General features: G+C 40.2%; 1 protein-coding gene across 2 annotated transcripts in view; it reads right to left on the bottom strand.

Annotated features, from left to right (window-relative positions):
- KDM3B (lysine demethylase 3B) overlaps positions 1-15708 on the bottom strand; it is a 71706-nt gene that overhangs the window by 34560 nt on the left and 21438 nt on the right. Inside the window, exons 3-8 of one of the 2 annotated variants that reach the window (XM_059174685.1) lie at positions 14492-14605; positions 13154-13259; positions 11073-11197; positions 9223-9297; positions 6275-6874; positions 45-1281 (exon numbers count right to left, since the gene is read on the bottom strand). In XM_059174685.1, coding sequence (XP_059030668.1) covers positions 45-1281; positions 6275-6874; positions 9223-9297; positions 11073-11197; positions 13154-13259; positions 14492-14605 — 2257 coding nt within the window. The remainder of the gene's footprint in view (positions 1-44; positions 1282-6274; positions 6875-9222; positions 9298-11072; positions 11198-13153; positions 13260-14491; positions 14606-15708) is intronic. The other variant, XM_059174686.1, reaches the window with a different exon arrangement.

Below are 15708 nucleotides of genomic sequence, written 5' to 3'. Positions count from 1 at the left end.
GCCAGTGCCAGAGCCAAGGCAATGGATAACCCCAGCAAGATCACCTTTCAGGGGGGCGGTCCGCGGTCGGCCCTTTGGGGCCTGCTTCCCTTTGCCTTTGCCCAGCAATAGCTCAGCATTTCGCTCCCCATTGGGGCCCAACTTCCCCATTAGGTGCTCTGGAATCCCCTTCATGCCCGTCTTGGCCTGCAGCTGCTCCTCAGAATCGCTCAAATCTGACAGGTCACTGTTGGTACTGGAGTCCGAATCCTGTCTGCAAGCCAAGCTTCGCTCATCCAGTGAGAACCTTTTCACAGCTTCAAAAGGAGCTTTGTTCTCCTGTGAAAAATCTGCTGGGGAGGACAGAAAGCTGCCTGAGTGCCTGCCAAAGACGTTACTAAAGGTTTTGAGGAGGGGATTGTCCTGCTGCCCAGGCCCCACAGTTGGCCTCTCCTCTGTGGGGCTGGAGGAGAGAGTAGGCATCTCAATGGGCTGGGTGAGGCTGCTGGTGGGCGAGCTGGAGCGGCCGTTCCCCATGGCAGAGAGGCTTGGACCTCCGGTGGTAAGAGCTGAGCCCAAAACACTGGACACCAGTTTAGAGGAGTCAGTTGTGATGAAGAGGGTTTTCTTCTTTGCTAAGGATGCCGAATCTGCAGAGGAGTGAGCCTCGGGCCAGCTGGCTGCGGCTTTAGAGGTGACTGTGGTAGCAGAGGAAGAGCTACCTGATGCCTGAGATGCAAAGCTGCTGAAAGGGCTATGTTCAACTTTCTCCACAAATGCAAGGAAAGGGTTAGAGGGCTCTTCTCGGGATAGTTTAGGGGGCTGTAAAAATAGATTTTCATGACTCTCTGGGGTGCGGGGATTTAGGAGGCTCCGTGGAAAGGCTGGCGTGAGGGTGGGCATGGACTCTGCAGGCATCTTCCGATCCACAGAGCTGCCAGCCTTAGAGCCTGATTTAGTGTCTGCTCCAAGAGTGGATCTGCCTTTACACAGGCTCTCAAGGCTTTGTTTGAATGAGTCTCGACTGGAGGAATCATCAGCCAAACTCTCTGAAACGGTAGTGAAGTAGTTACTGGTGGGTAAGGTTTGGGACATGCACTGAAAAAACAAGTTTTTGGAGAGATCAGAGTCTTTCTGAGACTCTGGTGCAGAGCTACAGCCAAAAGAGAAGCCCAAAGGTTTGTTTTCTGTGGCTAGAACCCCATTGGACTGGCTCCTTCCACTTCCAAAAGTCAAAGGTTGTGATGAACTTGGGAGAGATGCTCCAAATCCAGAAGAGGCCAGAACGGTATTTCTTGAATTCTGAAAAGAAGATAGCCAGAGTTAGTGATGCTGCCTTCTCTTGACAACCCTGTCACCTCTTTTCTGGACTTAGGCAAATGTTTCTTGTGGGTCCAATCAACTTTTCTCTCCTACAATTCCATGAAAACTGCTCTTAAAAACTACATCTCACCAGCATTAATGAAGAAACCTGCCACCCACCACATAGAGGGCATCTTTAACACAAGAGAGCTCTTAGAGATAGCAGGATGTTCATCCTACCACTCCCTTGGTTGTTAGCCAACTGGCTATCATAGCTCCAGGAGGCTGTGTAGGCTTCTTAGTTTCTATTTGGCAATGGAAACTCTACTAGGAGCAGGAGAAAAGGGTTCCTGAACAGACAGACAGAGCTTTTACTATGAAATGAATTTAGGGGCCCTGTAATATTAATCCACTTCAATGGCCTCAGCTATTGTCAAAGTTTTGATTTATTTAAAAGTTTTGATTCATTTAAACTACCTGCCCATCTTACAAAAGTGACTTCCATCCCATGACAAGCCCACTGCACATTAAGGAAAAAATTCTCTTTATTAGTCTGAAACTCCCCAAGATGGATTGTTTTAGAATCTGGCCATTTATTTATGAGTCCAAATCTGTTTCAATTAAAGTTAGACCTAAAGACATAATTAGAAAGCACACTCATGGGGAGCCTCTGTGGCTCAGTCAGTTAGCCATCCGACTCTTGATCTTGGCTCAGGTCTCGATCTCAGGGTTGTGAGTTCAAGCCCTGCACTGGGCTCCATGCCGGGCATGGAGCCTACATTAAAAACTTAAAAAAAAAAAAAGAAAAAAGAAAAAAGCACACTCATCACTGAACCCTTTTGTTATCATTAGGATCTAACAAGCCTCCAAACAGAAGAACTACAGATACTCATACACCCACCAAACATTAAGTACTCAGCCTAACAAACTGAAGAATGAAAAAACATTCCTTTTTTTTCACCTTGAAAATGTTAACTTCTGCATGTGAATAAAAGGTGTGTGTGTAAAGAAGGGCAGGATCCCTTTCATATACACATCCAGGTCTGAACACTTAAAATCAACTTTCAGGTAGGAGAGAATGCTATCTCTAGACATTCATTTTAAAACATTGGTAACAAAAATTATTCCAGTACTGCTTAACAGGTATCAGGCTTGCTTCTGGGATGATGAAAATTTTTGGAACTAGAAAGTACTATCGGTTGCACGACACTGTGGATGTACTAAATACCACGTATTATAACATTTTAAATAGTTAAAATGGTAAAATTTTTTTTTTTTTTTTTTTTTAAAGATTTTATTTATTTATTTGACAGAGAGAGAGATCTCAAGTAGGCAGAGAGGCAGGCAGAGAGAGAGGAGGAAGCAGGCTCCCCACTGAGCAGAGAGCCCGATACGGGGCTCGATCCCAGGACCCTAAGATCATGACCTGAGCTGAAGGCAGAGGCTTAACCCACTGAGCCACCCAGGCACCCCTAAAATGGTAAATTTAATGGTTACTTTTCCACAATTCAAAAAATTTTTATTCCAGATAAAGGAAATGGCTATTGTCCAAAAGGGGGGTGTTGTTTACTTAAAGTATTCTTTAAATATGCAAGAGTCTAGGTTAGGACTTTGAGGGTGGCACAGGCACATGAGAACCATGCAGGTTCTCATGCAGGGTACTGTGGCTTGCCTCCAGTTGACATCTGCTACAGAGGTTGCTTCATGGCATTTCTGAATTAAAAACCTGAAGTTTGTTTGTTTGTTAATTTATTTAAAGGTAAACTTGACACCCAACGTGTGGCTCGGAGATCAAGACTCGCTCTACTGACTGAGCCAGACAGGTGCCCCATTATTCTTTTTCCTTTCCTTCCCACCAATCAACAGCTACTGCCTTAAATGTCCTCCCAATAAAAAAGAAGAGAATAGAAAGACACACCCCTAATGACCAGCTTTTGTTTCTTTCTCTCTTTCTTTTTTTAGACTTTATTTATTTACCTCATAGAGAGAAAGTGAGAAAGAGAGAACACACAAGTGTGGGGAGGGCAGAAGGAGAGGGAGAAGCAGACCCTTGGGTAAGCAGGGAGCAGGATGCTGACCCTGATTCCAGGACCCTAAAATCATGACCTGAGCCAAAGGCAGACACTTAACTGACTGAGCCACCCACCCTGGCTATAATTTCATTAGCAGAATTTGGCCAGGAGCCTTGACACCTGCATGACTCTAACAATCCAGCATGGGTAGCTCAGGTTTCACTACTAAAGTTACTCTTTAAAAATAAATATACAGGGGGTGCTTGGGTGGTTCAGTGGGTTGAGGCCTCTGCCTTCGGCTCAGGTCATGATCCCAGGGTCCTGGAATCAAACCTCACACTGGGCTCAGTACTTAGCAAGGATCTGCTTCCCCTCTGCCCCTCCCCACACTCAGGCACTCTCTCTCTGAAATAAATTAATCTAAAAAATAAAAATTAAAAAGAAGTGCTGCATGACATTAAAAAAATTTTTTTTATAAACATATAATTTTATCCCCAGGGGTACAGGTCTGTGAATCGCCAGGTTTACATGTATGACATATTTTTTTTTTTAAGATTTTATTTATTTATTTGATAGACGGAGATCACAAGTAGGCAGAGAGGCAGGCAGAGAGAGAGGAAGGGAAGCAGGCTCCCCACTGAGCAGAGAGCCCGATGTGGGGCTCGATCCCAGGACCCTGGGATCATGACCTGAGCCGAAGGCAGAGGCTTAACCCACTGAGCCACCCAGGTGCCCCATGCATGACATATTTTTAAAAAAACTTTTAGGGGCGCCTGGGTGGCTCAGTGGATTAAGCTGCTGCCTTCGGCTCGGGTCATGATCTCAGTGTCCTGGGATTGAGCCCCGCATTGGGCTCTCTGCTCAGCAGGGAGCCTGCTTCCTCCTCTGTCTCTGCCTGCCTCTCTGCCTACTTGTGATCTCTCTCTCTGTCAAATTAAAAAAAAAAAAAAAATTAGGTTGCTAAAAAAAAATAAATAAATAAATAAAAAACTTTTAAAAGCACTAAAGTGTTGGGGCACCTGGGTGGCTCAGTCGGTTAGGCATCTGCCTTTGGCTCAGGTCATGATTCCAGGGTCCTGGGATTGAGTCCTGCTTCGGCCTCCCTATTCAGTGGGGAGACCCTGCTTCTCTCTCTCCCTTTGCTAATCCCCCTACTTGTGCTCTCTTGCTCACTCGTCCTCTCTCAAATAAATAAAATCTTAAAAAAAAAAATGCACTGGGGCAACTGGGTGGCTCAGTGGGTTAAAGCCTCTGCCTTCGGCTCAGGTCCTGATCCCAGGGTCCCGGAATGGAGACCCACATTGGGCTCTCTGCTCAGCAGGGGGCCTGCTTTCCCACTCTCTGCCTGCCTCTCTGCCTACTTGCAATCTCTGTCTGTCAAATAAATAAATAAATAAAAATATACACATGAATGAAAAATAATTTGGATGGCCTTTTACTTTCCTTTAAATGATTAAATTTTAAATCCTTTTCTTGTAAGAGAGTTATGACAAAGTGATTTCACCTTAATTTTTAGGGCAAGAAGTTTCCTGGGGACTGTGTCCCTATTTTAGATTTGACTTCACAGTGGAAATTTCCATTTCTGTACTTTTAAATCAGATCCCAGGACAATACTTAGGTCGACACATTACCAAAATCACTGGTACAGTCACAGAAACTTCTCCAACCTGTTTGGAAAATGCCCTTTGACTCTAAACTTCCTCTATTCAGCTTTGCTACCCCAAGAATAATAGCATCAGTGTGTCTCCTCCTGCAGCATATAAAATGTGGTCTACTTTGTAATCCCATTTTACATCTACATCGCCTTTGACGTGAACTGGATTTTAATTAATTTGATGACTTACACACAGTGGAAATCCACATAAGATCCTCACCTAGTTATCTTGGGAATGCTGGTCAATAGAGGACAAACCATGAATAGTGTGAAATTTCCATTTTATAGGCCTTCTCCTCTTCTGCCTGGACCTTTCACCTCCCTCCCCATCCCTGCACACTAAGGATTCACAAACTGCATCTTTCAGGAGAGGAAGGAGTCAGGTGAAATATATATGCCATGTTTTACTGGGCATTGTTACACCTAAAATGATTCCATCTTAAGATGTGAGCTCCTTCAAATGGGGATTTCAATTCTTTGTTTATAATATACAGTACTTAGCACACAGTAGTTTCCTATACGTAATTTAAAAAACCATTTAGTATTTTGTCTTTGTATTTCATATTCCAACTTGAAGAAACAGCCAGTCTCAAAAAAAAAAAAAAAAAGACTAGCATAATGTAAGAAATGATTTTGATAGTGTTTCAAATTTGATTGGGTAGCCAACTTGATGCTAACTTGTATTTAACAGAAGTTCCATTTCAGGAAGGAACATGTATACTGGAAAAAGAACATAGTAAGTTGGAGACTACTGTGATTAATTCCATCAAATTTTCCAGGTAAGGCTTAAAAAGAGTAAGTTAGAAAAAAAAAAAAAAAAGAAAAAAGAAACTTTTATGGCCATATCAAATCATGGAAAGAAAACTAGTCTCAAAGGAAAATATCACAGAAAATTATGAACTAAAAACAGGGGATGGTAATAGTCGCTTTCACATAGCCTTAATTATAGTGTTCACTGTTACCAACACTATAATTCATTAACCTTGCCTCTCATAGGCCTGGTAGAGGCTCAACCACTATGTGAACTAAATAGATAATTGAATTAAAAAGATTCCCCACCAGATCTATTTGAGCATCTCATTAAATTGGGTTTTATAATCAGTTTTTGATGAGTGCAATTGTTCAGGTGACTTTTAAGAGCTAATAAAGTTATTAAAATATACACATTTGCCCAACGAGCAGTAAAGGACTGTTCAGAGTACAATTTAAGCAAACCTCAGAAATGTTCCTTCCCTGTGGCATTTTAGATGCTATTTAATGTGTTAACATTAAAGTAGGGTAAGAAAATGAACCCAAATCTTGCAAATCTGCCTCTGAAACAACTCACCTCTCCTGGGGCCTGTAACCGGCCGCCTTTCTGTTTGTCCGGCCCAGTCCCTGCTGCAAGGCCAGTGTCTGAGATCCTCACCGTGGTTGGGGTGGAGCTGGCGGTACTGACCATAGCTGCTGAAGCCACAATGCCCTGGCCAACTTGTTCCAGTGTTTTTCCTGCCTCTTTGTTTTCGGCTCCACCCACCTCTGGGGCCAAAGATGTTTGACCTGTGGCTGGAGAATATGGAGTGAAAGGTACAGGTGTGTCCCCACCTACAGGCTCATCCTGTACCACCAGAGTCCTGCCGTTTTCTTTGGTGTAAGTGGCAAAGCGAATGTTGCGATTAATCTGGGGGACAAATGTAGTCGGTGGCTGCTTGGCTCTCTGATCCAGCCCTGGCTCTCCACTGGCATTCCCTCCTTTCCAGGGCCCTCGGCTCGCCTCACCTCCATCGCTCCCATTACTGTCTACTTCACCCCTGTCTCCTTTTAATTTCTTTGATGCAGGGTCACACCCAGAGTCCGAAGCACTTTTTCTCCTCCGGCCATCTTTCCCCTCTATGCTCTCTCTCTTCTTCTTTCCTTTGGAAGATTTTACTGCTTTTAACGTACCCCCCTACAAAACAAAATTCAAAAAAGATTTATTATAAGGAACCTTCCATCCTGTGAAAACCATAAACCATTAGCTCTTTCCCATCTCTAGAAGCAGACAATCAAAGCAGGCAGATTGCTCCATTCGGAACACCAGCTCTAAGATATCCCCTCAGTTAGAAAGCTCCAATCTTCCTATGACTCAATTTACACATGTATTCAAGATAATGGTTAGGAGAGATTAACTCACTTGTTGAACTTTCCCTTAAATAAAAGTCTGCCTCAAATGGGCTTTTTTTGAGGGTTTGAAAGATTTGTGGAATTTAGTTTACAAAAGAAGACCATTAGTGCTAGGATGGGAGCTCATTTGCCCCTTGGTGTAAAAAGAAATCTGCTTTATTTTGTATTTTTATCCTTGTTTGACTGAAACTGGCATTTCAAGTACTGAGATATAAAATCTCCTCTATCCAGAAGTCACTAAAAAAACTGTTGACAACTTAAGAATAGAAAGACCAACATTTGTGTCTGTGACCAAAGGAAAAGTGTGTCCAACATAGGCAGGTCTGGATTGCTCTTGTGGGCACCATAAATATCTGAACAATCTCCAGAACTTATTTCAAAGTGTTAGACAAAGGAAAGCAAAACAGGTGGCTACCATAGACCAAACAGCCAGCCAAACCCCTTTAGCTCTTCCAATAATTTCAGCCTATCTTATGAAATCTAATTTGTGCCTTAATTGAGAGGCCAAGCAACCTTGAAAAATAGAGAAGATTAGAAGACACAATTCCTATCCCTAAATAAACTCCTCTCCTGGCAAGAACAAAAGGAAGGTGGCTTAGAACACTCCAGCAATCTTTGTGCTTTTATCTAGAACATTATGAGAATAGTATCCTACTATGAAGGAATGCTTTTTTTTAAAAGCTTCATTCAGGTAACTTTCAGATAGTTTTACTCCAATAACATGTGTTGGAGTGGCAATAAGCTAGTGAGACACAGTTATTTAGCCATTAATGTTCACCAACTTCATTAAACTAATCTTGGTGTGCCTGAATATTTATAGCTTCTTTGTAAAAATCTGTATTTTTGTTGTAGCATTATAGCTTTGACAGCTGCAACTTCCTCAAATTTTATATTTCTTGCCAGTTCTAGTTTTTCTGTTCTTTTTTTTTCCTCTGCTGCCTTCATTTCCATCTTTTCTCCCTTAATTTTCTTCTATAGTTCTTAACCAAGCTCAAGATTTACTTCTGTTTCCCCCATACTTTTGGCAATCTACTCCTGAAAACCACAGATCTCACCTCTTATCCATCCAGCCAAGTTGCTAATCTCGGCTCACTGCAACCTCCCTGAGCACTAACTTGTATGTATATCCTACTTCCGGTGAGCTACTCACATGTGAGTAGATAGCATAAGATATGGAGCCCAGTACTCTCTAGATATATCTGACCGGTAGAACAGTGCATGGCATATAAAAGGTACTTAATGAATGAAAGAAATAAGAAAGGGAATAAAAATGGGCCCAACACCCATTAAAGTAAAAGATATTTTTAGTCATGTAAACAGTCAAGAGACATATCCTAGTTGTAGCGATATAATACACAGTAAAGAGCTATTAAATTTAACCATGATTCTTCTTTTCCTAACTTGATTCTGTTTTATCAAGTCAAGAATGACCGGATAAAGATGAGAACCAGACACTTAGCAGGAGTGGCCAAGACGACAATATTACAGAACTGCTAAGAGACTACGAGGAACATGTGGCTAGATGGCTATCTTGTCAATGTCTTAATGAAAGAAATTCACATGGCATTCCTTGATTGGTTTATGCACAGGTTTATTACGTATCTTTTTTTGGGTTATGATAATTCTGAATGAACCAAGAGTTGGTCTGAATCACAGGAGTAATCCACTGTGTGCTGAGCACTGAACTAGCTAGGCACCTGTTTGATTTATTTCTTCTTGGGATACAAAATTTCAGACTTCTTGGAGCTCACCACCACTTAATGGAAAGAAAAAGGATGCAACTTCTCCATTTCTTATTAGGCAGGTAATAGATATTACTACTGCTTATTACAGCTTTAGCTGTCTACTGTATCTTTCAAATATACCAAATACATCTGTCCTGAACGAATAGTTAGGCTGTAGAATCCTAAAATGGTTAGGCAACACAGCCATGATTAAAAGGGTTTGCTCCAACTACACTTCTTCTTGAGACTATATTCTCTTAACCAGACAAGACTTGGAGAGAGCAAGAAATGTACAGTGGCCAGAGTGGAAGCCCAAAGCATATCCATGGGTAACACACGCACGAGGAATCTGCATAACAAGATAAAGAAAGATCAGGAGTCTGATCAAAGACTCAGTCGACTACTATACCTCGCTCTGAGTAGTTGAATTATCCATCAGCATCACATGGATCAGTCTGGGATCTACAGACTTGATCTCACCACTCTAAAGTAGGAGAAGGATAGCAGAAAATATGAAAAAGGGGGGAAAAAAAGATTTAGGCATTGTCCAAAGACTTAATTATGTATTCTTCTAATCCATGTAATTATCTCTTTATTTCTACTTCCCTAATAGGATGAAAGCTCCACGAAAGCAGGGTTCTCTACTATGTCATTCACTGGCAGAATAACAACATCCAAAACAAGGTCAGGAATATTATGAGCACTCAAATATTTGTTAAATTAATGAATGAATTGAGTTCAAGGCCCAAGTGTCTCTTTCAGGGACATTAATTGCAAATTCTACATCTCTATACTCTTCCTATTCTGTACATATCAGAAAGTAAAAAATCTACAAAACCAAAAATCATTAAAAGAACCACTCTATCAATAAACACTATAAATACTGAGAAGCAGCTGAAAGGATACCCGGTCAGATTTAATATGCATATCCTTGGATCTAGCAATTATATACCTAGAAATTTATTCCAATAAGTAATGCAAAATAGTTTATAATAATATATGTTCAAAGATATTCACCACATTATTTGTATTATTGAAAATACTGGCAATGATTTAAATGTCCATCAATTTTAGATTAAACTAGTTATAATATACACATTCAGTGGAATAGCATGCATCTATCTTAAAAGAATAAGGCAAATTTCTATGTATATTTACATAGAAAGATGTTGATAATCTACAGCTAAGTAAAAATGGTAAATTATAGAACTTTATGTATTTTATATTCTCATCTATTAATAAAGTTTGGCTCATATGCTTATCACATAAATTTGTAACATGCAAATATTACAACACACAAATGCAAGATATTTCAAAGAATATGGAATACATACCAAATTATTAATGGTAGTTACCAATGAGGGGAGTGATATTTGCCTAGGGGAAAGGGTTTTCCAATATCTACTTTATTTATATGTATTTCTGACATTTTATTGATTTCTTTATAAAATATTTATTTATTTAACAGAGAGACATAGCGAATGAGGGAACACAAGCAGGGGGAGTGGGAGAGGGAGAAGCAGGCTTCCCCCTGAGCAGGAAGCCCGATGTGGGGCTCGATCCCAGGACCCTGAGATCATGACCTGAGCCGAAGGCAGAGGCTTAACCCACTGAGCCACCCAGGCGCCCCTATTTCTCACATTTTAAAATGAAGATTAATTAGTAATATTCTTGAAAACTCAGTAAGGAATTAAGTAAAATTATTTACACTTATATTACACATGACTGCTAAGGGCAAATCTGAAACCAACTCAAAGATAGCATGAATACATTTCTGTTTGCCTCAAAACACTCATCTGTTGTTTTTCCTAGACAATTCCCCAGGTAGCTCTAGATGCTATGCTTTATTTTTATTTACTTCATTAGAAACAATTCTTTTTTTTTTTTTACGGAAGCAAATCCTCACTGACTGAATTTTAAACTAGAAACCTTTATGGATATGATAAAATAAGGCCAATACCACTTCACATTTTTACGTTAATGTTTTACAGATTTCAAAGAACTTTCCAATATATAATCTCAGTTCCCAAAACAGTGCTGAAGTGGGGCTGGGGGAGTACCTAATTATCTCTTAATTTACAGATGAGAACAATGAGGTTAAGAAAGTTGAACAGCCTTTCTCAAGGTCACACAGTCATTAAGTGAAAGAGCCAGAGATAGAATCTGAGTCTTCTAATACAAAGTCAAATGCTCCTTTCCTCTACACCACCCTCCGTAAAGGGATTGATGAATCTTAGAGGAAATTAATCAAAACCTCACCTCTGTTACAGAGACCTCCATAAGACGGGTGATGGAGTCCTGATGGCTTACAACACCATAGAGCCAACTTTCTTCCCCCTCTGGCTGGTATACTTTGACCCTGTGACCTTGGACACTGTAGGGACCTAAAGGAGAGATCAGTCAGTACTGAGTATGTTTGGCTAAGCTATATATATATATTTTTTTTTTTTTAAAGATTTTTTTTAATTTATTCATTTGTCAGAGACAGAGGGAGAGAGAGCAAGCGAGCACAGGCAGACAAAGAGGCAGGCAGAGGCAGAGGGAGAAGCAGGCTCCCTGCCGAGCAAGGAGCCCGATGTGGGACTCGATCCCAGGACCCTGGGATCATGACCTGAGCCGAAGGCAGCTGCTTAACCAACTGAGCCACCCAGGCGTCCCATGGCTAAGCTATATTTCATGATTGTTTCTAAAAGCATAAGGAAAACTATATGGTGTAAATATTTTGCATTTTCAGTTCTCTCTTATGGAGATGAATAAATGAACAATTTCAGATTTACCATACTCAGCAATTTAAAAACAAAAACACAGTTTTTCCCAGTGATCTTTGTAAATTCTGTTTTTTTTTTGAGATTTCTTAGCATCTCCCAGATCTGATTTCACTTTATCTCAATCTTCCCATTGTAGAAGTAATATAGGGAAGAGAAAGGAAACTTAGAAACAAAAACTAGGGTAGTAAGAAAATCTATCAGACATATCTGATCTGATATATACATATAAAAAAATGGAAGGCCAGTAACTTGAGTATACTAGTATGTTAAGCAACCATAGGAATAGATAATCATTTACACTCTGCTGACTTTCAGTAACAGTAGGTTGAGAGTTCAATTTATGAAGTTTCCAGGCTCTGCACTAATAATAGTCTGAACAAATATAGCACTTGTCTTCCTAGGAACACAGAGTTTTAAAAGCTTTATCAGCAGGTAATGTTATCCTGCAATTTCAGCTGGCCCTCTAAGAAGAATAGTTTCTCTCGAAGGACAGTTTCTCTTATCTCCATATCTCATATATTTGAGACTATCTAGCTAAATTATTACTGATTTTAAATTATTATTATCTCTTGGAACAATAATTAAGTTTCCTCAGCTTTTCTATACATACTCCCATACATCTCAACCTCTCATTCTGTCCACTCAACTTTCTTCTCTCTGATGTCCATTTTTTCCTCACATTCTTTCTGCCTCCATATTTTTCCTTGATTATTTAACATCACTTTATCCTGATACTCTCCTTCCCCCAATAAACCAGTTTTCCTACCTTTACCTATTCAGATACAAAAGAGAATCAAAGACCCAATTTCACTGAAAATCATGATTTTCAAGAGGCTCAGAAAGAAGAGGAGTAGATGTGCAACATGAAGGAAAGGATCGTCTACTCTTTATGTGGAATCTCAGGCAAAATCTGTATCTGAACTGGAAAAAGCTAATAATTCTCTCCTTTGCATTCTTTAAAAAATAACAAGTTGTTAAGGTGAATCAGTCTATGGACACCTTCTTTTACGAACATACCTTGCAGTCTAAGTTGTTATTTGTGTTACAGTCTTTACTCCTTGAGAACTTCATAGACAATGAGCTCAATAACAGCAAAGATTCTCTAGCTCTCGTAGTACCTTAACACTGTGTCTAGTACAAGATTTGTCCTTTTTTTCTCCCCCAAGTAGGTTCCATGCCCAGCAACGAGCCCAGTGCAGGACCTGAGCTCATGACCCAAGATCAAGACCTGAGCTGAGAACAAGAGTCAGATGCTTAACCAACTGAGCAACCCAGGCGTTCCCAAAGTTTATCCTTCAGAAATATTTTAAAAATGGGGGGAAAAAAACAACAGAACAAAACTCACAACAAAACTGGATATTATGTCTTAATTTAAAGAGGAAACAGTGGTCTGAGTGAGATCTTATTTTTCCAAACTGTTCTAGAAATCTAGCTAATTGGATACTCTTGACTCTCCTCACAAAAAGCAGCACAAATGTTTAGAGTTGCATGGTATCTTCCCCATTCTATCACTCTCAACACTGATCACATACCTGATTCAGGATTCAGGGACAGAAGAATACCTGTTCTTACCTCGGCTGAATATCTCTTGCAGCTTCTGGTCACTAATCAAAGCATTAACTGTATCTCTCAGTGCAGCATGCTCCAAAAGAATCTGGTTTTGGCTATCTGTTCCCATCTGGTAAAGATAAAAGAAGAAAACAACCAAATATTAAAATGAATAGCAATAGTTCCTAACCAGATTAGAAAAATCATACCCTTGAGGAGTGCTATGCCAGTGTGGCCAAAGGATGTTCTATAAGACCCTAGTCTCATGAGATGTTCTGCAAAAAATAATGAGGCTAGTATCAGTCAGGTTTAGGAAATATGATATACTCTATCTTTCTATACACAATAGTATATTAAAGGTTCTGAGAAGGCATGGAAGAAAACTTTGTTTTGGTCAGTGTTTCTCACACATATCTGACCACAAAATATCTTATTCCATGTAAATCTTTTGGCATATTTTGGTATTTATCCAACATTTACTGAGTGCCTACTCATAGAAGTACTAGTACTGCAAGGAGTGAGGGAGTGAGGAGTGAGGCCTGGAGAGGGAGGAATACATATCAACAAAGAAATCATCATCAATATTTCACACAACACAGTTAAGGAAAAACTGTCCTTGGCTGCTTCAATAAGACAGCAAAACTCTTATAAGTTTCCTAATTTTTAATCTTCAGACAGTAAATCTTACAAGTAAGAAATAAATATTAACATCCATAAATTCTGAAACTTTAACTTGGATGCTAGTTTGTTTAAACTATTAACTTACCCCTTTCTTTGTAAATAGAGATGAACTTAAGCTCTTCAATATTTAATGCTGCTTGGAATCAGCCCAAACTCCCAGCTTCTCCGCCAATGACCTAAGTATCCTTAAGTTATACAAGCAGCCACCTCTGGGAAGCCAACTTTTGAGAAGACCCTTAGGACTGTGATCTTAAGCAGTTTCAGGGTAGGGTGGGGTATGTAGGAGAGGAAACAAGCCTCGGCTAGTGAATAAACTTTCATGATAGCACAGAAACTTGGTACAGGCACGGACTCCTGGGTAGCTCAGTCGGTTAAGCATCTGCCTTCAATTCAGGTCAGGATCCCAGGGTCTTGGGATTGAGTGCCACACTGGATTCCCTGCTCAACATGGAGTCTGCTTCTCCCTCTGCCTGCAGCTCCCCCTGCCTGCGCTCTCTTTCTCTCTCCAGCAAATAAATAAATAAAGTCTTAAAAAAAAAAAAAAAAAAAAAAGGCACAGGGAATTATCGGGAGGAAGTACTTCTTTCAATGCTAAGACAAAAGGGGCAACATATTTATAATCAACAAAAAAACCAGCAAGGAGAAAAATAATAGTAAGACTAGAGCAACTGGTTTAAGTACCTGAAACAGATGTAATCCATTAGCATCTGACAGGAAACGAAGCTCTCGATCCAGAAGGTATTCAACTGGAACCACAGAACCCAAACCAAGTTTATCTACTAGGGGAGTGAAAGTCTGTGAAAGAGAAGGGACAAGAAATGGATTAGAGCTTGTACAAGAAAATAGACAACAATTCAGCCACGTATCTAACTTCAGAGAAAATACCCAAAATTAATATATTTCACCCCCAGTAAATACAGATAAACTAAAGTACAAGTCCTTAAAAACATTCCCAACACAGCATCTACCCCACAAATAATTAGAGGAACAAACTAGAAGCAGAAAGTCAGCTCAATACTCTTATTTACAGCTAAAAAGGGCACAAAGAATGAGAAATTCCTAAATCCCTCTAGGGATCTGACTAATCTTGTCAGGCTTCAAGAGGGCTAAATTACAGTAAATTCCCAGAATAAACACTTACACCATTATTTTCTCTAGAACTCCTGAAATCTTAGTGAGACTTGTAAAATAATCACTGGTATAAATGTTCATGGGTAAATTCATATTGCTGTTTCATAGCCTTCAGAAGTCACCCAGGGGCCCTTGTCCATTTGAGCTTCTTCTAAAAGTTCAATTGGAGGGGCGCCTGGGTGGCTCAGTGGATTAAGCCGCTGCCTTCGGCTCAGGTCATGATCTCAGTGTCCTGGGATCGAGCCCCGCATCGGGCTCCTTGCTCAGTGGGGAGCCTGCTTCTCTCTCTCTCTGCCTACTTGTGATCTCTCTCTGTCAAATAAATAAAAATCTTAAATAAAATAAAATAAAAGTTCAATTGGAAATGGCCTTAAAAACGAAGAGACAGTACAGTAAATAATGATATGTATAATCAATACGTAAAATATATTTCTTTAGAATATTATGGACTCTGGTTAGCCATAGGAGAATCAGATTTTTCTAAAAAGTAAACATTTATGCCTTTACTTTACTAATAGGATATGAACAAATGGATACTCTCAGAATTAAACCTAACAGCACTATTTTTTTTAAAAGATTTTATTTATTCATTTGACAGAGAGAGAGAGATCACAAGTAGGCAGAGAGGCAGGCGGAGAGAGGGGGGGGAAGCAGCCTCCCTGCTGAGTAGAGAGTCCCATGTGGGCCTCAATCTCAGGACCCTAAGATCATGACCTGAGCCGAAGTAGAGGCTTAACCCACTGAGCCACCCAGGCGCCCAAGAGCAC

The sequence above is a fragment of the Mustela lutreola genome, chromosome 5, assembly GCF_030435805.1.
Source record: "Mustela lutreola isolate mMusLut2 chromosome 5, mMusLut2.pri, whole genome shotgun sequence".
Lineage (NCBI taxonomy): Eukaryota > Metazoa > Chordata > Mammalia > Carnivora > Mustelidae > Mustela > Mustela lutreola.
This window is presented reverse-complemented; position numbering and strand designations above follow the sequence as displayed.